The 21,240-nt window shown below is 46.8% G+C and overlaps 1 protein-coding gene across 1 annotated transcript; it reads left to right on the top strand.

The window, feature by feature from the left end:
• The first annotated feature begins 134 nt into the window (after nucleotides 1-134).
• Nucleotides 135-20,941, top strand: FOXO4 (forkhead box O4). Its single transcript, XM_064669707.1, has 3 exons — nucleotides 135-606; nucleotides 10,642-11,868; nucleotides 15,669-20,941. The coding sequence occupies exons 1-2, from the start codon at nucleotides 220-222 to the stop codon at nucleotides 11,848-11,850; spliced, it is 1,596 nt and encodes a 531-aa protein (XP_064525777.1). The 5' UTR covers nucleotides 135-219; the 3' UTR covers nucleotides 11,851-11,868; nucleotides 15,669-20,941.
• The last annotated feature ends 299 nt before the right edge of the window (nucleotides 20,942-21,240 follow it).

Below are 21,240 nucleotides of genomic sequence, written 5' to 3'. Positions count from 1 at the left end.
GCCCTCCGCCGCGGGGCACGCTGGGTATTGTGGTCCATCTCGCCGCCTGCCACCGCCCGCCACCGCCCCGGCGGGACTACAGCTCCCGGCGAGCCCCGCGCGCGCAGGCGCGTGGTGCGGCGCTGCTCGCTGGTAAACAGAGCGGCGCGGCGGCGGCGGGCCCGGGGCGCACAAAGGGGCGGCGGGCCCGGCGCTCCCGGCGCGGCGCGGGCGGCTCCCATGGCGGAGCCGGGCGGGGCCGCGGCGCCGCCGGACATCGACCCCGACTTCGAGCCGCAGAGCCGCCCGCGCTCCTGCACCTGGCCGCTGCCGCGGCCCGAGGCGGAGGCGGGCGGCGCGGCGGGCGCGGCGGAGGAGGGTGCGGGCGGCGCGGCGGCGGGGCCCGGGCGGGCCGAGGGGGCGCGGGCGGGCGGCGCGGCGGCGGCACGGAAGGGCGGCTCCCGGCGCAACGCCTGGGGCAACCAGTCCTACGCCGAGCTCATCAGCCAGGCCATCGAGAGCGCCCCCGAGAAGCGGCTCACGCTGGCGCAGATCTACGAGTGGATGGTGCGCTCCGTGCCCTATTTCAAGGACAAGGGCGACAGCAACAGCTCCGCCGGCTGGAAGGTGCGAGGGGCCGGGGCGGGAGGGACAGGCCCGGTGTGGCGGGGCCGGGCCGGGCGAGCAGCGGCGGCCGAAGCGCCTCCCCGGGGCCCGGCCCGCCCCGCGCTCACCTGTTGCTGCTGCCCGGCCGCGGCTCAGCCCTGCCCAAACCCTCGTCGTCAGACCCAGCCCAGGCTCCGGCTCTGTGCAGCTGCAGCAGCTGTTGGGGGTGGTTGTGGTGTTGCCTTGCGAGGCTGTTCCCTGTGCTCGTTGCGGGTAGGAACTTTTCCAGGAGGGCGGCTCGCGGGCTGTGTCCGAGTTTCTGTGCAGGGTGAAGCATCGGTTGTAAGGGTATTTTTTAATCGCAAGGCCGCAGTTCTCCGTCACGTGATGGTGCTAAAGCTCGGTATAAATAACTGTCGTGGCAGGCGTGCTCGGCGTTCGAGAGGCTCCCTTTGAAAAGGGGGCTGTGTCCTGCAGCCCTGCAGGGGCCGTGGGCAAACTCTGCTAGAGTCTGGAAAAGGAAAAGCAATATTCTGCTCCTAAGGCTCAGCGTTGCCTTCTCCTCTCGCTCTCGAAATAGGCATGTGCTGAGTTCTGTTAAAAGACTAAAGGCCTTTTCAGTGCTCTGCAGGTAGAGAGGTGTCCCCCTTCCAGTGTTCCCATTCTCTTTAGTCAAACAAACTCTAACAAAGAGAAAGGGAAATGTGAGAGCTGGCTTGCAAAAGAGTCTCTCATCCCGTCCCGATGTACTGAGGTGGATGCCATGGTGACTGGAGTCTAAACAGCGTGATCTGTTGCTCTCCCCCCAGACTGGAATTACTCTTGTTTGCAGTATTAGCAGTTCATCCTTGCTGCAGTTCTGTGGCAGCTTGAGCCAGGGTGGCTTGGGGCTTCTGTGGCCCCAGCCACGCGTTCCTCTCCTTGTGTGACTGAGCAGTAAGTCAGCACAGAGAGTTAATTTTGAACAGAAGAAAAAAAGAAAATTAGAAAAAGGCTGTTTCTGGTAGGGTGGCTTTCAGCTGGCTCAGCTCTCCAAAGTGGTTCACCACGTGTTTGCCTGAGTGCAAATGTTTGCTCCAGAGGGTGGAAAGGTGGTGAGAGGGATGCAGCTGTCAGAGCTTAGACTGGCACAGGTCCATACAGAGCTTTTCACCTGTGCCATTTGTCTGGCTTGCTGACAGTTCCTGGAGAGTGCATATAGTTTGACTAAAATGGGTTATTTTCTTTTTCTCCTATGTGCAGGTTAAACACTCCTTATTTAGTTCTAATTTGGGACAGTGCTTGGGTGCGTTTCCTTACTCTTAATGTGTTTTGGTGGTTTTGCCTTCTCAGGCTGGGGGTACTGTCCTGGTCCTGCTGTTCCTGTGTGCAGTGGCACTTTGACAGTGCATGGAACTGGTGCATTTTCTTGTCAGGAGTGTGGCTGTATCTGTTTGGCAGTAGTGCCTGACAGTTCACTGCAGCTTCTGAAATGCTCCCCAGATACTGTGGTGGAGGTGGAATATAGTGAAGTGTCCTGCTGGACTAGCTGCTGGAATAGGTAGACTTCTGGCTCGATTCAGTGTGGCTTTCCTTTTGTTATATTCAGTGTGTGTAACAGGTCCATCAGTCTTTGGTTTTATTCTGTGTTTTAATCATATATCACTCTTGGGACATGGACAGGTAGATTTAAATTGCAGAAGTTCTCTATGAGAATTCTTGCAGACGTGAGAGTGAGGGTCCTGCTCAGATGCTGTTGTAGCTGTTCTGTGATTGACTTTTCAGTGTGAAATGTGTTTGTGGTTTTTCAGCCTAGAATAGACTAACTGGCTTTAGAAGGGAAAAAGAAAGAAGTTTCTTGCCAGGAAAGATGAGGGAGGGCAGAATGTCAGCAACTGTAGTGGGAATTGGCCTGTCTTATGATTAGGGCAGTTTAAAGCCCTTCACTTTAACCAGCAAACAGAAAACTATGGTAGAAATACAGTTGGAACTGTTGAAATGCCAGGGAGAAATTCTTGTAAAAAACTTGATTTAGTTTTTAACCAATATTGTCAAAGTTCGAGTTGGTCTGTAGAGAGTATGTGGTTAATCTTATGTGTCCCAGGAGAGACAGAGGGGGCTGTGGTGTGTTCCCTCTGATCCATTTTCTTCCCTGTTCACTCTCCAAATCCTGTTGGCAGAGCTTGGCAGGATGTGTGCCCCATCACGTGTGACCACAGAACTGACTTCTAGTCCTCCTTTGTGTTAACACACAGTTATATAGATATGCAAGAGGCTTTGTTTGTTTTACTACTTCACTGTTTGCATCAAGATGCCTTAGACAAAGGCAGGTCAGGCATTTACAGTTTTATAGATATGGAGTCAATCAAATCAGTTCAAGTTGAATTTTGTGGACTTAGAGTAAAATTAATAGGTGCATATTTAAGACTGAGTAAACAAAAGATGTCTCTTCAGCTGAGGAATGAACCTGTCTGGCTTTTCAGTTTTATTCTTCCTTGATATTTTTAGAGCTGTGAAGCTCTGCTTGCTTTTTTTTTTTTTTTTGTAATCTGTAAAATAAGAGAAAATCAATCTTGAGTTGTCTTAACTTTAGTGATTTCTCAGTTTTGAACTGAATGAGTTTGGATGGAGGAAATTAATGTGGAGCTGCTGCTAAAGGCAGATGTGCCTGTTAAGGTGGTGGTACAACTCTACAGTTCTGGCATTTCTGTCGTGTTTGGGCAGAGCCATACTGATAACATGTCCCATTTGTGTGCAGCGCAGTTCTAATTGAGATTTTTGAATGAGTAATTAAAAGAAATATGTCTTTAAAAACTTTTAATCTGCTTTAGTTAATATGAAACCCATAAGCTCATTGTTGCTTCGTAATTACTTTACAGCTGTCCTACTCCACTATACAATGGGGGGAAATACAGCTGTTACAGACTGCCAGGGTGTAAGCTCCACAAATTCCGGAAGAATCCGTGTTGTCGAGGAAGGTGGTGTTTGCTGTTCTTGAAGTGCTTCAAGCACCTTGTAAAGGGCAGATTTTCTGTGTGTGCAGCCTGTCCTTTCCCTGTAGTAATTCATCTGAGGTTAAGAATTACCCAGCCTGCAAGGCATAAGTGCCCTTGCAGGGGTGTGTGTGGGGCTTCTCTGTAATCCTCCCCTCGGTGCTCTGCAAGCTACTCTGTGGATAAGAGGATAATTCCTTCTGGTTTTGAGATTACTCGGAAGAGGAAGGTGTTGAGGGTTTGGGATAAAGCAGAAGTGCATAAACCCTGCAGAAGCAGTTTGCCCTGGTTGTCACATCCATGAGTATGAGCAAGTTTGGCACAGTGAGGAACAATATTAAGGACCTGTCTTTTTTAGTGAAACAAACTGTGTATTCTCCCAAAGCTCTCACCTTTTCCTTTGTAGGAACAGAATGAACTTTAAAACCAACCTTTTCACTCCCCAAAAGTACTTCACTGAAACAAAAATCAGATGTTTCCTGTGTGTGCAACACAAAGGGAAGAACAAATGATTCCGCACTGTTGTATTAGTTATGGGAGGCTGAAGTCACACCTCTGCATCCTCATACTTCCCATTCACTTGAATTCAAATGTGTGCATGTATATACACATATGTACATGCAACATATGCATCTTTATACACATCTGCAGCAGCTCAAGTAGTTGTGTTACAAATTAAAAATTACCAAGTGTTTGTCTGAAACAGAGGGTGCCATCCATGTGGAAACTTGTCTAGCTCTTAACCTTTATTGGAGTGGGCAGCATTTTCCTGAAAAACCTTCCTTCCATTCCAGGCTTGTGTTACGTGCACACTGCACGTAGCTGAGAGTAACTGGTGACCAGATGGATCAGGAGACCTGGCTGAGGGCTCAGTCACAGAGTCACTTGGCTGGCTTTCAGTGCCACAGTGCTGGCTCTGAAGGTCCCCAGCCTCTCCCAGAGCTGAGGATATCTGATCTCCAGGCAGAGCATGTGCAGAGCTCCCTCAGGTTGGAGCAGCTGCTCATCCTGTGGCCCTCTGAATCTCCTCTATGAAGGAGAATAGCCAACAGACAAAAGCAAGCCTGTCCATCTTCTGAATGGTTTCTGCTGTACTACAGCTGATAGGTTCTCCCAGGCTATCTTTATGTACATAAATTATGTGAATACTTGTTTTGGTAAAGTTGAAAAGTTTATTGTTTATTGGTGTGTTGACTAGCACTCAGGCAGCTTTTGGGGTTTTTTCTGTAATCAGATCTGGAAATGAGTAGTGATCACTTCCTAAAACAGTCACATTAGTTGTTTCCTTATATCTGCTGGAGTGTTCCCATATCCTTTAAGACTTTTCTTGGCTCAGATTTGTCAGAACCTTAGCTTCTTAACTTGAACAGGTAAGGGCCTAAATCACTATCAGTAGAGCTTTCTTTAATTTCACTAAGAAACCCTTTACCTGAACAGGAACATCTGGTGGTAGCACTGGGTTTGCTTTGACATTTGGTAATGATAATTTCAAGATCACAGAATCACAGAATGGTTTGGTTGGAAGGGACCTTAAAGATCATCTCATCCTCCCCCTGCCATGGGGAGGGACACCTTCCACTAGACAAAGCCCCATCTAGCTTAGCCTTGAACACTTCCATAAACCAAAAGGAAACATAAAACTTAAGCTCAGCATCTTGGCTCTGAGCAAAGTATAATTCTGCCCAACCTTCAGCCTTGTGCAGATCTGTGCATAGGGGAGGCTCAGTCTGGGGGTGTCTCTGCTGCACAGAGCCATCGACCTCGGTCTGTGAAGAAAGCAAGCAACTTTCTGTGACTGTGCTGAGAAAGCCCAGTGTTTATTCCTAAGTTCACGTGCCTGGAAGGATACAATTCCACACTAAACCTTCTGACATGAAAAATGAAGAATGATGTGTTCTAACTTGAATGGGAATAGTGATGTCATTGCTGTCATCACTGGTACTTAATTTAAGTTCAGTTACTCTTTAATGGTGTTGTAGGTGCTGCTTCCTATTAAGTTTGGTTTGGTTTGGTTTCTTGGAAGTTGCTGCCCTGCAAAGGGCAGGGAGGGTCTGGCTGTTTGAATCCAAGGGGGCTGGGGGTGGGTGGCAGCTGCTGGACTCTTGCCATTACCTCACATGGCCCCAGATGCTTTCATGTGGTGGCAGTGATGTGCTTAGCCCTGGCAGCAGGGAGATGTTTTCTGTCACAGCTGCTGACAGCCTGGCTGGGATTCCTTAAAGTGGAGGGGGATAACAAACAGAGGCCAAATGATGGTTGTTCAGGTGCTGTACTGAGGAGTCCAGCAAGGAAACCTGAGGAGCACTGTTGACATTAAGAGGGCCTTCTTGTAAGCCCTGAAAGAGTATGAAGCACAAGATTTGGGTTTCTTTTTTTGTTTGAAGCCTTGTTGGGTGTAGCTGTCCCCCTCAAAAGTAGGGAAGAGCTTGTCTTTTAGTGAAAATCCATCTGCCTCGTGCACTGCCAGTCAAATTACTTTAAGATTTTGTTGCTACTCTTTCCTGCTCCCTGCCAACTTGTTCTGGAAAGCTGCTTTGCTGAAAGATTATTCCCTGCAGCACAGCTGAATTTTCCAGGCAGTCCTCAGAGATGGCTGCTCCTGGGCTGCTGGTATTACTTGTTCCAACAGGTTTCTTCTGCTCTACCTAATCCTGAACAGCTTTTTTAGTATATGGCTGCCTGTCTTGTAAACTTGTAAATCGCCTCGGTCTTTGGTTTTTAGAGAGCTGTGATCATCTGCTGGCCTCCCACTGAAAGATTGCAAAAAGGAAAATGTTCTTCCTAAGATAGAGATCCCAGTCTGCTGAGCTTGACGTCTGTGCTCATGTGTGCCTTCTGGAAGGGGATTGCTGGGAAGTGCTTTGACTCCCTGGCTCTGGAGGAGTTGTTTACTTGCTGGTGCAAAATCTCTACAAGGAAGACTTTTTCCTGAAGCCCTTGGAGCCAAGTGGCCGGGTGAGTGCTGAGACAGGCACTGACAAATACAGCGGGCGGAGCGTCCTCCCCTCACAGCCTCCCAAGAATGCCGTGGCAAAGGATAATTCAGCACAATTACAGGCCTGGCTGTGGAACATGGCCCTGCTCTGGGATGAGACCATGTTCTTTGTGTGCCTCCAAGGCAGTGAGAGTTTATTACAGGCGGCTGCAGTGATTGCATATCTTTCCTTTTTTTTTTTTTTTCCTTTTTTTTTTTTTAAAATTATTTCTATCACTCATTCCTGAGGGAGACTTTTTGCTAAGAAATCTGGTGCCTCTGTGGTTTGTAGGATAAACTTGACTGCTCCTGGGAGAATGGCCAGGAAAGGATGGAAGCTGCTGTGTCTCCTGGAAGGATAGCTATTCTGTCTTGTGTCTTTCTCAGCATAGCTTGTGCTTGGCCCCGAGTGCTCTGGTAGCACAGGCATTGCATTGCTCTGCCAGGCAGGGCACAGGAGCCTCCTTCTGCTTCTGCCACATCAGTGTGACAAAGTATGTCACAGGAGGGTGACATCTTTAGTGTGAGGAACCTTAAAGTCTGAGCAAACCATCCTGAATGTTCTGACCCACTCTGAGTAAAACTTCAGTTTTATGGTAGATAACATCATCCTCACCTACTAAGCTGTGTAGTCCCCTGGAAAGGCTGTCACTGGCCTTCAGTCTTCTCTAGTCACGTCCCCTGAGCATTTTCCGTGGTATCTTGGTGTCCATGGCAGTTGTCCAGAAGGCAGACTGGGCAGGAGAGTTGCTTGCTTGTGCTACCAGCTCCTGTGGCTAATTCTCTGTCCTGTTCAGTGCTGTTCAGGATCCACATGATGGTGTGGGGGCAGGCCTGGTATGATGCTGAGAAATCTTCCTGTCCTTTAAATGCAACTAGGAGTTTTTATCAAGAAGATTCAATGTTGTGGTAACTGAGATTTAGAGAACAGTTTGTGTATGCTGCTAGGCACACTTCTGTGCCTGGTCCATGTGTCCCAGTTTGTACACACAGGGGTTGGGACCTGGTGAATGGTCCACCCTACAGGGTACAATAAATATCTCTAGCCAAACTTTGGGGTTTTTTGCATACTATCAGTCCTTTATTTCAGACTGGTTTTGTCTGAATGTCATTTACAGGAATCATCTTTGATCTGTAATGGATTTAGAGACACAGGCTGGCATTTTTTTCACGGCAACACTTTAACATACAGCCATAAGTGCCACTGTAAGATACCTGAATAAATAGTGATAACCCCCCCCAAGTAGTGGTTGAAGAGGTTCCTTAGGATTTGAAGGATTCCTGCTTGTGCCTCTTCAGGTCATGCTTCCTTATGATCAAAGAGTTGCAGAGTGAAGGCTTTGTGTGTTTTGCAGGTGCTCAGACCAGCTGGGATCCTCCCACACTGCTGAAGTTGAGCATCAAAAAGTTCGTGCCATCTGTATGTCTCTGGTTTGAGTTGCTTAATATCAAGAAAGGAAATATGCCAGGGTTGCCTGGGTGACTGATCTCTGTCATTTCCTCTCCTGTCAGGTTTGACTTGCTGTTCTGTGATTATTTTAGCATAATTGATTTGCCCCTGGCTTTCTCAATGAGATTTAAAGGATGCCCTCCATATGGGAGGTGTATTAAATCATTCAGCAGGAATGATTGTGCTGTCTCACAGCACCCAGGCTGGTAGGTGAGTTGATTCTGTTGTGTTTTGGGACACTCTGGGCTCGAGTCTGCAGTTTGCTCTGCCTCCAACCACACATTCTGTTCCCTTCCTTAGTTTTCTGTGCTTGAACCCCACAGTGAGGCAGTTCAAAAAACAGGCAGAGATGAAACAAGCAGGCAAAGTAGTTGTCAAGGAAGGATAGGGCTGCTTTTCTGTTGGGTTTGCTCTCTGAACTAGCTCACAGGGTCACAGATGCTGGTGTTATGGAAGGAGGAGAGTTTGAAGATGAGGAAGGAAGAAACAGTAGAGCAATTATCTTTTTGTACAGCTCCGAGCCATTATGGCAGTTTAGCAGTAACATGTAAAAGCACTGAGACTGTTTCATAAAGGATACTGTGTTTCACATTTCTTTGTTCATGTTAATCCTAGTCTTATTCCAGTATGTCTTATTTCAAGCTGCTTTTCAGCCAAAACCCCCCAGGAAATTAGTTACTAAAACTGTCCCTTATAATACCCAAAGTGGTGCTAATTTTCTTGAGGTTTGTGTTACCGAGTTGGTTGCACCAGTGCAGTGTGCTTCTGCTGACACAGCAGTTAAAAGCCTGGCTATAGACATGCATGAGAAGAAAACAGAAGTCAGTTGTGAAAATTTAAAATCCTGAACCTGTTGATTTAAAGTTCCAACTGAAAACCAGGTGGTTATGAGACTTCAAATGTGTCCTGTGTGTGCAGGCTCTTGGGTCATTCCTGACACAATGTGATGAGTTCACAAGTTACTTTCAGGAGAATAAATGAAGAATTAGTGACAACCTATTGATTCTTATTGCTGCAGCATTCAAAGTTATGCACATTTACCTGGGAAAGGGGGTGGGATTCTTTGGAAATGAAAGCAGCAGCCTTCCTGGAGATGGGATACCAGCCTGAATTACTTCTTTCAAGGCTTGAAGGGAAGGAAAGCTGTATTTAGAGAAGATGGCAAAATAATAAAACTGTGTAAGAGCATTGACTGACATATGTTCCATCAGGCCCTGGCTCTGCAGTCACTCTCCAAGTAAGAACACACGTATTCTTTGATACTGGTTGCAACAAGCAGCCAGTCTTCTCCAAAAGCTCAACAGCCAAAGGTTAAAATGGAAGCTAAACCAGGATGACTCTCACGTCTTCTTCCCTCTCCATGAAAACTTTCCACTTTGCCTGGATTGTTTATCTACATCTGCGTTGTTCTAGGATAGTACTTATGGTGAGGTAGCCAAAATTAGCATAGTGAGGACTTTTCCGAGAGGAAAAGGGTGGGGAGAGGGAAAGCAGCAGACAGGAAAGAACTGTGTTGAGAGTTGGTGGAAAAGGATGATAAAAGCACAGTTAATTTGTTCAGAATTAAGAGAGTATGCATGAAAGCTGAAGGCTGTTATGTATCTTTTAGTTTATAAGAAAAAGATGTTGCTCTTGGAGCTCTTTGATCACTGTTGTGCTACCAGTGCAGCACCTTTTAATGATCTGTAATTTGACCATCTGAACAGATTTGATGCAGATATCAAACAAATGCACGACACAGGCCTCGGGGGGAGTTTATGGAGGATCTGTTGAGCCAATGAAACTGTTGCTGGGGAGTTTTATCAGTTGTAGCATGAAAATTCAGTTTTATGATGGCATACAGATATGTTAGCTTGCAGTTTTCAGCTAAACCAGAAGAAAGGAGCTGGGAGAGGCAAGGAATCTGTGTCTTGCCAAGTGGAAAGATGGGAGAGGCTAAAACTGGCATGTACTGTGTGGGAGTGCAGTATCCACTGAACATCTCACCCTGTCAGAAACACACACTGAGGGAAGTGCACTGCCTCCCTGCAGAGGGAGGCTGCCAGGCTCCAGGATTACTAGGGCACTTGTTCCTCAGAGTTCCACTCTTGTTTCTCTGGTTTTGGGGTGGAGATGGTAATGGGTCTACTGAATTAGAAGTGTTTTGCCATTTCTCTTCACCCAGTCTGTTTGATTCACTGCTGTGCTGGGCTTGAATCTGACTAAAAACTGGCCACATAAACATTAAAAACTTCAGCCAGGCTTATGCTGGGTAAAGGGGCTGTCATAAGGGTGGGAGCAGCATTAGCTCAAATTCAATTAGGCTCATGTTGAAATTGCAAGCTGTATTTGAGAATTTGCTTACTTGCTCTGTGAAGTGCTTACTTTTTGCAGATTCTGTATGGCCTTTAAAGATCCCTTGTGTTAGTATTTTGCTGGTTGAAAGCTGCTAGTTGTCATGGTAGTTTCACCCTTGGCATTGCAGTGAGACATGGCACTGCTTGCTGGTGCTGCCAAGCATGTTCAGACAGAAATACCAGGTTATTATGGGTAGGCCTTTGTTATAACTTTCTTCTCTGGATACTGTCTGAATGCGTTTGTGCTTGTGAGATTTCTAGGTGGGAGGTGTGTCAACTGTCAGGTCCTCACTACCTGTGGTTTTTATATTTGTTTTTTTTCAGAACTCCATTCGACATAACCTGTCCCTTCACAGCAAGTTTATTAAAGTCCATAATGAAGCCACAGGGAAGAGCTCCTGGTGGATGCTCAATCCTGAGGGTGGTAAAAGTGGAAAAGCACCAAGAAGAAGAGCTGCCTCCATGGACAACAGCAGCAAACTCGCAAAAGTCAGAGGTAAAGCATCCAGGAAGAAGCCTCCTCTCCAGTCTGCACCGGAATCCTCTGCTGACAGTCCTGGCTCCCAATTTCCTAAGTGGCCTGGGAGCCCGTCCTCAAGAAGCAACGAGGACTCTGACGTGTGGAACACCTTCCGGCCTCGAACCAGTTCCAATGCAAGCACCATCAGTGCCAGGCTTTCTCCTATCCTGACAGAGCAGGATGACCTCCATGATGAAGAGCTGCTTCCTTCTCTGGTGTACTCCAGTGCATCCAGCAACGTTCCACCAACTGTGACCGAGGAGCTTGAGCTCATTGATGGGTTAAATTTGATGTCTCCCAGCTCATCTGTTCTGTCTACCCAGCAATCTGCCTCCAGTGGTCAGATCCAGAGAGATTCCAGCTTTTCCTTGCAGAGCCCAAATGCAGCTGGTCAGACTTTTGGCAATTCCCTGTTTAACCCTGTTGATATTTCACTGCAAAGTTCTGTCAGCCATTTCTCTGCCCCTCAGACCTTGGAAGCTCTCCTGACACCCAGCTCTCCGCCTCCGAGGGATGTTATGATGACTCAGGTGGATCCAGTTCTCCCACAGACTGGTAACAGGATGAGCAGCCGAACTCTTCTGCTTCTGGGTGGACAAGCTGCCCAGAGTAAGATGAGCTCAGGCAATCCACGAGGAAAGCCTGCAGAGCAGCAGGCAGAACCAGTCGGTGCCAGTGTTTTACCATCAACGCTTCCCATAGTCACATCTCCTCAAAACACTGCCAGCATCACCAGTTTGAAGGCTCCAGTTTCTGCCCAGCCAGTCCAGCTGGGCAGTCCAGTGCTTCTTTCATCTGCTAGCCCTGCTCCCTTGGGATTGAACCAGGACAGGCTGCCCACTGACCTGGACATTGACATGTACATGGAGAACCTTGAATGTGATATGGATTACATAATCAACAGTGAACTCATGGATGGAGAAGGACTGGACTTTAATTTTGAACCCATTCTGCCTACTCCTAGCTATCCCAGCACCTCACAGGCCTCCAACCATACCTGGGTACCAAGTTAACTTCAGGAGCACAAAAAGGTAGGTGCAGCTCTGTAAAATGCTACAGCTCTATAGCCCTGTCTGGGATGGTTCCTCTGCCCAACTCTGCAACAGTTAAAGGTACCTCTCTGGAAGTGCAGGTGCTCTTTGAGAAAAAAGCTTTTGGTAAAGAGCCACGTTCCCTTTTAAAAGGAGCAAAAGCTGTGTGAAGGTAGGTGGATTTAACTTCCCAGGTAATCGTCTTCTTTATGAAATAGAACAGCAACCTGAATGAAACTCCTGCTGTCTCCTGTCCCCCAGGATGACTGCAGCACAGGACATTGGTCTGCCAGGCAGTGCCTACAGCTCTGCAGTTAACATGGGAGCATGTGCTGATTCCAAAAATAAAGACATGGTCCTATATGTATAGAATAGTTGAACTGAGCCAAGCACAAGCTGTGTTTCTATCCAGGTTATTATTATCCTTGCAAAATTTCCTAGTATGTGCAGTAGCAAAGCATGTCTGTGTCGTGATTGCCTGCTTTGCTCTGTGTGTAGCAGGACACAATCCTTCTATTGTCACACCTTCTGCCCTGCCCTTACCTGGGATAGTGTCTGTAAGGTCTGGTAAGCTGCTTCAGCAGCATTACCTGCTGAATTGCTCGTGTACCCATTATTGGAATGGGAAACAGGAGTCTCTGGTGTGGATGGAGATGGATGGAGGGATGTGTTAGTGCTGTCCCATGCACAGCAAAGCAGCCTCTTCAGCAATTTGTCATATTTGCACAAATAAAGTCAGTTTTGCAAATAGTGTGTATGAGAACCAGAGTTAAAAATACATTATTTTCTGAGGGTATGACACCCTGATTTGAAGCATTTTAACCACAGGGCCAATAGAAGAATTAGGAAACTGGAGGTGAAGGCATACTTCACACTTGAATCTTGGTTAGCTAACAGAAAATGGACAGACTGGACCATAGGCTGGGTATTGGTTGGAAAGTGGAAGCCTTGCCAAGAATATTTCCTTTCTAGGAGGCAGATACGATATTTGTTAGTGTTGTAAATTCAACCCCTAACACTGTCCTTCATCTCTGTTAGGACTGTTTGCAAGTTAGTGGCAGAGGCTGTGGCCTTTTGAAGCGTTTCCACTGGATATTGTTCTGAGCTTTTGTGTTGTGGGGGTTTTTTGTTTGTTTGGTAGGGTTCAGTGTTTTGTTTGGTTTTATGCCATGCTAGGGCAGGCCATTATACTTGGGGAATACATTGACTTTCCAGGGACAAAATGTTTTTCACAGGAATGTTTTTAAAACACATATAAGCTGTCCTGCAGTCCTGGGCTGCGTACACAAGACCTCTCCCTACAGAATGAATACCAGGTGTAGATTATTTTTTTAGGAGTGTAAAGCAGAGAAGCTGAGGGTCAACTTATCAAAGGATAGGTTCTAGAACTGTTGAAGACGTGGATATAATCAAGAGGGAGAACACAAGCTCATAACAACATGGTGATGTTCCATATTATTACTCTGTGTGAATTGCTTAATCAAAACAGAGGAGCTATGAGATGTTTAAACCCCCAGATTTGTTTTGTTCTACACGTGAAATTGAAGTGATACTTTCTGGGAAATATGTTGGACATGTGCTCACTAAAGGAGTGAGATCTGGAACAGGTTCTGAAGCACTATTGTGTTTGAGCAGAGAGCGTAGCTCCCACGTGCCCCTCGGTGCTCTGCTCACAGCACTGGGAGGAGAGGTGACACCCTGCTTCAAGCCTTTTATTCTCTCCTTAGATCATGTTTGCCTTTTCTGAGCTTTGCAAAGCTTTTCCATTTTGCCTGCGTGCTGGAATCCATGGAGTGGGATGAAGGGGAGCTTCTTCCCCAAAGGAGGGCAAGGATTGTGCAGAACGCTGACAAGACAGAGAGGTGGATCAGGCTTCTAACAAAGGGGGAACAGGGCACATGTGGAGAGAAATAAGAGTGTTCCTGGGAAAAGAAGGCAGAATGTTTTCTCAAATTAACGAGTTCCAAAACCAAGTTTTGGAGCTGCAGACATCAGTGTCTGTGAGGAGGTCAAGACTCTGTCATTTCTCCCTTACTGCAGTGAGTTCTTAGGGTCCCTGTTTGGAAATCACTGTTCAGGGAAAGCACGACTGCCACTATATATTGCTCTAGTGTGACAGGCTTTTTTCCTTTCGTATCCTTACTATAAATGTGTTTTTTCCATGTTAAATTCACATTGGCAAAAGGTACTCTACATGATCACTAACCTGAAGTTGTCCTGAGTAGTTCCTGTGGGCTTAACTTGTTGCCTTTTGGGTCATTTTTGGGTATAATGCTGAGTGAAAACTGTTCATCAATAAATGACAGTGGTCACACTGATTTGAACAGCTGGAATGAAACTGAACTGGGGAAATATTTCTCTTTGTAGGCAAGGGAAAATCTTTAGGAATAAATGCTTAGTCTCTCTGCAGCACTGGGGAGGACATGAACTAGTTGGTGTTACCCTTGGTGCTCGAAGCTCCCATGACTTTATCACCTTCTCGCAAGTTAAATGCCAAAAGAGCTTGTCCACAGCTTCTCCAGGAGTATCTTTGAACTCTGCCTGTGTCTCTGTACTTGGAGATTAGAGATCAAACCTTGAAACTTTGCCTCTGCCCAGCAGCAACGCAGCACCCACAGACCGAGCTGTTTGCTGCAGAGGGAGAAAGTCAGAACGCGAACACTTTCCTTGAGTAGGAAAATATGAATTTCTGTTGTCTGGTAGCTGCAGCTCAGTTGTAAACCTGTCATTCACTGGTTAAGGGACTAGATGTGCAAAGCCAGAGTGACTTATGGGAGCCTTAGTGAGCAAGGTCATGGGAAAAGAGTAGCTACAGCTGGAATACAGGTGCTCAGTCACTGGCAACCACTCATGCCTTCAGCACTTAATGTAAGTGCCCTCCATTCCAGTCATGAGAAGTGTGGGTGGCCACCCAAATGTCTCTGAGCAGCTCAGGGACTTTGGGCTTTTCTTGCTGTGCTCTATCTAATTCCCTTTGGTCCACACGCTGGATTTTTATCAGCCAGCACATTATTAAATCAATAAAACCTTCATCACCTTGTAATTTCCTAAAGTAGCCGTTGCTCTGGCTTCTGAGTTACTGTCTTTTCTTTCCCTTTTTACAAGTTTTTCATGCTCACTGTCACTGAATCCAGCTGAGGGGATGCCCTACATTTATCTCACTATTCTGCCTTCCAAAGTGGATCACAGACCTACTGTGGAGGTTTTATGTCAGTGTCTTAAGTCTGCTTAGACATATTTCGAGGCTTGTTTGAACGAGTTGTGACAGTTTTATTGAGGTGAGACAGAAGACCTGAGAAGGAATCTTTAGACTTTTGGGGGATTGAGATATCTAAAAATGTTTAATTACTTGCAGGTAGATACAGGATTTCTTTAAATGGGTGAGCATAAACAGTTTTAGTGTGTGATCTCTAAAAATCTCTTTTTTAATCTTTTCCCTACCAATTGATATTTGTGTTTAAGGCAAAGAGTAATTTTACTCTTCCTTGCTTCTTTCCTGCAATGCCTCTGGTGTTACCCAGATCCTTTTTTAAGCTTCCTTATCTTGCAGAGCTTTGTTGGTGCTGTCACCTTACAGGAGGAGTGCTTACTTTTACCTTTGTGACTTGGTTTTATCCTTGTCTCAGTCACACTCTGAAGCTTGGAGCTGAGCAGTTGGATCTTCCACTTGACTCCCTGTTGATCAAGGTCTCTTGTTTGTTCTGTAGGGGCAGATTGGTAGTAATTAACTCCTTATCTGTGCATCTAGGATTCCACTGAAGCCGAGATCTAACCGGTCACTGTATTTTTCTTCTTCCTAGTGTCCTTCAGGTTTTGAACATTGGGTTCTGACTTCACTTCCCACCCCAGCAGAGAAGAGAATGGAGCACGTTGGATTCAGTTTCCCTGCACATCATGCCTTGGGCAGAAGGGGCTGCCCACCTGGGAAGAAGGGGCAACCTGCATCTGGCTGCAACAGGAAGAGTTTAAAAATAATAATCCTGTTATGTGCCATGGCTCTTCCTACAAACCTGACCCTGCCTTGGACCATCTGGAGAAGCCCATGTCCAAAGAGGAGCCCTGGTAAAAACCTCGGCCAGAAGACTCTGTGCCAGGCAATAGTGTTTTCCTGTGTGATGAGTTGGGTTTGCTGGAGGAATCCCTCACTGGCTGTCCTCTCTCTGCTATGGCAGAAAGTCTCCCAGTGCCTCGGACTGGTGAAGGGCTGGCTCTGCTCTCGCTTGGCTTGCCCATGGGACAAAGTAGTTGGACTTCTTGATTAAGCCACCAGATGTGCACTTGGTATCCCACAGGCTCACAGAGAAATCAGAGGGAGCTTGTTGGTGGAAGCCCTGTGGGAAAAGGGTGTGCTGTTTCAGGGGTTGGCTTCAGTGTGCCCATCACGGGAGCATCCATCGTCGTTCTGCAGGGAGGGGTGGTTGTGGTATAGAAGGCTTCCTGTTGTCCACCTGGGTGGAACAGGAGGACACTGAGTTTTTCACTGTGCCAACTGAGCCCCATTGAATCAGAAGCATGTTTTGAGAAGTCCCTATGCTGTTCTCAGCACTTTCCTGATACACCAGGCTGCTGTAAAATAAGCACAGGTGCTAGTAGCTGTTTCTGGGACATAAAAACATCATTTTGGGTTTGTTTTTTGATCTGTCTTGCTACAGCAGTGAAATGGAAAGCCTGGGTGTGGCCTTAACAGAGCCCTGGTTGCTTTTCAGAAGGGCATTTTCTATAGATGAAATATTTTTTTACTAATCTGGGAACTTTCTACAGCGAATATGAAGCCAATGTAATGTGTGTCCCTATTATGCATCTCTCCGTCTGAGAAGGCAACAGAGACAGACTTCTTTTTCAGGGCTGTATTAGGAACAAACACATTTGATGTTTGATGATGTAAATGATTGAGGGGAAAGAATTGGCAGGTCCCCGTGGTTTCAAACCACCTTGGGGAAGAGTTGTACATTATTGTAATCTATATGTAAAAGTAGGTGCAAATTACATAGAAGCTTTTCTAAACCTTTTTGAATATATATTATATATTTTAATTGAAAAATGAGATTATTGGATAAAAAGAAACAAAACACATTTGCTGCACCTGTCCCCTTGATACCAGATAACACTACAGTATGGGAGGGGGCAGGCCTAAGGCATTTTGGGCCAAGAAGCTGAAAATGTTATTGGAAAGGTGGGAAGGGCACTGCAGTGTGACTGGGGAATGGCTGCTCTCCCCAGAACAGGCGGAGGGAAGGTGCCTGGCATGGCATTCAGCCACAGCTGCTCAGTGTTTGCCTCGCTGGGCACTCCTGCCAAGCCAAGGGCACGACGTGAGGGAATGCTAATCATTAACAGCTCGTTCTCAGCTAATCCCTTAAGTAGCTGACCTGCAGCTGATACATAGCACAGATTCCCTAGTCTGCTAAGGAGATGGTGTGGACTGGATCATGCTAGATCTGCTGATACTCTGTATAGCCCTTCTGGAAGGGGTGTGATCAGTTGTATTTGGTAGCTCACTTGTTGGTTTCTGAGGGTTTTTGTTTTCTTGATGAAGTTTCTGCTACTGCTGGGGAGCTTGAAACCTGTAGGCTCACCCTCAGGGGTGTGCCTGGGATCTTGGCTCTGTGTTCTTGCAGAACAGAAGTTGGGGGTCAAAAGATTAGTTCAGAGCATTAGCTGACATTTTCCTGTCACTGCTTTGGTGTTTGCAGTGGCAGGATCTGTGGGAAACATGGTGCTTTCATGATGTTCTGGTAGGCCTAGCCTGGCAGAAAGACTCTCTAGTCCTTTCTGAAGGTGGCTTCAGTTCAGAAAGTTTGTATCATGCAGTGCAGTGAGCCCATACTGTTTTACCAGCTTGTCTGCTCTGTTTTTATGGGCTTCATTTTAATTTGAGTGGAGATAGGAATAGGAGTGGTTGCCTGGTTACCTGCAGCAAGGAGTCTTCAGAAGTCCTATCTTCAGCATGCTCTGCCATCAGAGCCTTTGAATAGTTTGATAACCTTTGCTTTGAAGGCTTCCTCCATGGCAGACCTCCCAGTGATGTTTCAAATTTACCCACAATCTACATGTCTGGCCACACCTCATTGTAACAAACAAACAAAAAGGCAGTTCCTAAGCTGGGATTCCAGGTCTTGCAGACTTGAGTGGTGGATGGAGTTAGTTCATTACACAAATGGATAGAAACCCTTTCCACAAACACCTGATGGCATGTGCCACACATAAGAATCAGCCATTCTGAGCTGCAGCTAATAGAGCTGGAAGGATTTGTGTCACTTGGCCCATAATATGCTGCCTTGTCAGCTTGGGTCCTGGGGGGAAGTTGATCCCATGAGCTACAGAGCAAGTGGAATAGCTGCTCATGCTTCACAGCCATGTATCAAAGGACAGGACACTGCTGTGTGTGGTCATGTTAAATGTGAAACTCTGGCTCATTTCCCATGAAAATGGAACCCAAAATGATAGGAAGGACAAAATCAGTAGCCAGTGCTTCAGACCTGCAAATCCATGGTGAGCCCTTTCTGGCTGGCTTGGTCTGTGGGCAAGAAGGGCCATGTGCAGGCTGTTCTGTAGTGTCCCTTGACTGTGACAGCACCAGGAGCTGGCCTGGTCTCTCTCTGCAGAGAGCCTGGCCCTCAGCACTCAGGTAGCACCCCAGGGAGATCTGACATGATCCTAGCTATTACATGTCCTCGACCTGTTCCAGCTGAAGGAGGTGCCAAGACCAAGGCTTCTTGTGGTTGGTGCCCTACAGTGTGAGTTAACAAGAGATCCTGTACTTTGATTAAGGAATAGAGCACTATCTTATTTTTTTCCCGTACTCCCAAGCCAGACTTCTGGAAAATCACCTGTCCCTGGGGACAGCACTGGAGACAGGAGCACCTCTGGCTGTAGTCCTGCTGTACCAGGGTGCTGACAGTGATGTTTCTGCCTTGCAGAAAGTCCATGCAGGTGCTTTCTATCTCTTCAACGCAGCAGGAGCTGTCAGTGGTTGAAGAAGCCTGAGAGTGCACTAGTGCTGAGGTTTGTGTTCAGAAGACTCATGGAGCGCTCAGTAAACAATGAATGTAATGTTGCAGGGTCAAGCAGGCAACTTACCTTCTCTTTTATGTTTTTAGCAGGATAGCTTTTATTGTGGGCACAGAGGGCAGGGAAGAAGAGAATTCAGGAGTTCTACAAACACTTCTTAACTAAGTTCATTTTCATAAACCTCGAGCTTTTCTAGCCTGGGGTATTTCCTCATAGGACACAGGAGACTTTAAAGTTCCTAAACTGCTGCTTGCTGAAAGGCTATACCTGGCAGGGGGTTGCCCAATATTTGTCCTTTATTTTTTTTGTATTCTTGCTCAAAAGTGTTTGCTGCTGGCTGCTGCTGGAGGCGGGATAATGTCTTGGTGGCTCTTCATTCTGCATTAGCACCGCAGGCACCACGCTGGGGGTTAGTTTTTGCTCTAAGGAAGGATTGGACTGGGATTTTGAGAGCAGCTGTGAGCTGGGTGGATCGGGAAGGGGCCAGTGACATGGGAGTGATGCTTCTGCCGAAGTACCTGAGCAGGGTGGGCAGGGAACCCTTGGCATGAAGCCTTACTTCGTGCTGTGTTCCTTGTCCCCACTGAGCTCAGGTAACAAGTTTCTCCATCTTCAGAGGATCAAATGCCATCTTTCACAGTGTGAAGCCACCATGCAGCTCAGGGCCACGAAGGATTTGGGTAACTAAACCCATGGAGCTTAGGAGGCAGACTTATTGCTTTTATTTACACCTGGGTTTAGCAAATTGCTTGAGCTTTATTTATAATTTAAGGATATTTTACTATGCTCCCAGCTTCATGTGAGAGCTTGGAATATTGAAAGCTTCTTGGAGCCCTTAATTTTCCTTGTTGATACGTCTAAAAACATGTCATCCTTACCCTGTGCTGCTTTAAAAAGAAGCAGTCGAGTCATCCTGGTGAAAGGAATGAAGCATTCCAGAGCCTGGGTGTATTCATAAACAAGAGTCATAATAGAAGCAAAGTAGCACTAATCAGCTTTTCCAAAGGAAATGCCTAGAAAGCTTTTATGTAGATCATAATTTGTTAATTTTCTTACTTAGTTGCTTATTTATAGCCACACTCAAATGCTTCAGGGCTAGCCTTGCTCCAGGATTGAGGAACCTGTGTCTGGTGCTGTGGGTAGGAGTGCCTTGGAAGTGGTGTCCTGGAGTGTCACCAAAATGTGAAAGCTTGGACCCATTATAAAAACCCACCCAAATCAATCAACTCTGGGACATGAGCATGAACAGGGATAGCTTAGGGTTTGCCTCAGTTGCATGTCTAATGAAAAACATGTTCTAATAAATGTGGGGAAAAGCAAGCAAGAGGTGACTTCTGAAGCCTGAAATATCTGTCCATGTGAAAGCTTGGTAGTGTGTGGTAACCCATCACCACAGCGCTCGGCCTTCAGGAAAGGGATCTCCTCTCTTCACCAGCCTTTCTGTCTTTCCCTGCACCCTGACGTGTCTGCAGCTGATGGAAAACAATCTCTGGTCGGTCAAAATCACAGCTAATGCTGTGGTGTAAAGCAGGGAGAAGAGGCAGCAGAAACTGAAGGTGAAGGAGCTGGTGCTGTTGCATTTCTGGTCCTCTGGCTAAGGCAGTGTTACGGCACGTGGTAGAACAGGATGTCCACAGCTGGTGGTGTGGGGCTCCCCAAGGTGTCTTGAGAGGTTTGGCTACATAGAAGATAGGTTACCTGTCCTGAAAGGAGCCTTCTTCATAGGGCAATGGGGGTGGTTCTGTGAAATGATGCTTCCAGCACAGTGGAGTCTTCACCTGGTGCAACCCCAGGAAGGGTTTCTGCATTGCTAGCACAGATGTCTGCTGCACACAGGGCAGGCACCACTAGCTGACATAGTTTCCACCCCATCCCCTCTGCACTCTTTCAACCATTTCTCACAATAAATTTTTTTAGAAAATAAACCTCTGCTTTTGTTTGCTCTCTGTAGCAGTGTAACTTCTGAACCATTACAGGCTCTTTGTTACCATCTGTGCTAGCAAGACTGTAGAATGTGCTAGACTAGGGGGGAATGTTTGAAAAATAAAAACCTGTAATCCTCTGCTCTGTGTCTCATCCAGTTTGTTCTGTTTCCCTGGCAAGGACCAGCTATTTTTCCTTGACATTGTCTTCTTTCCACTGCCCTTCTCACCTCTTAGGGCAACCCCTCAGTGAAATGCCCCTTAGGTGGCCAGAGGTGGAAGGGCTGCAGTGTGACAGCCCACAAAGGCTCTACTGTGCTTTGCAGTGTGTAGAGCCCCTTGCTACAACTTACTGGCAGTGTGTGGGATCCATGGGGTGCCAAGCCCTAAAACTGGCCCTGGGGAGTTTTAACCCCTTCATTCCTTGCCTTTCTAGACC

The sequence above is a fragment of the Pseudopipra pipra genome, chromosome 13, assembly GCF_036250125.1.
Source record: "Pseudopipra pipra isolate bDixPip1 chromosome 13, bDixPip1.hap1, whole genome shotgun sequence".
In the NCBI taxonomy this organism is placed as follows: Eukaryota; Metazoa; Chordata; class Aves; order Passeriformes; family Pipridae; genus Pseudopipra; species Pseudopipra pipra.
Note: the sequence above shows the minus strand (reverse complement) of the source record. Positions and strands in the feature narration are given on the sequence as shown.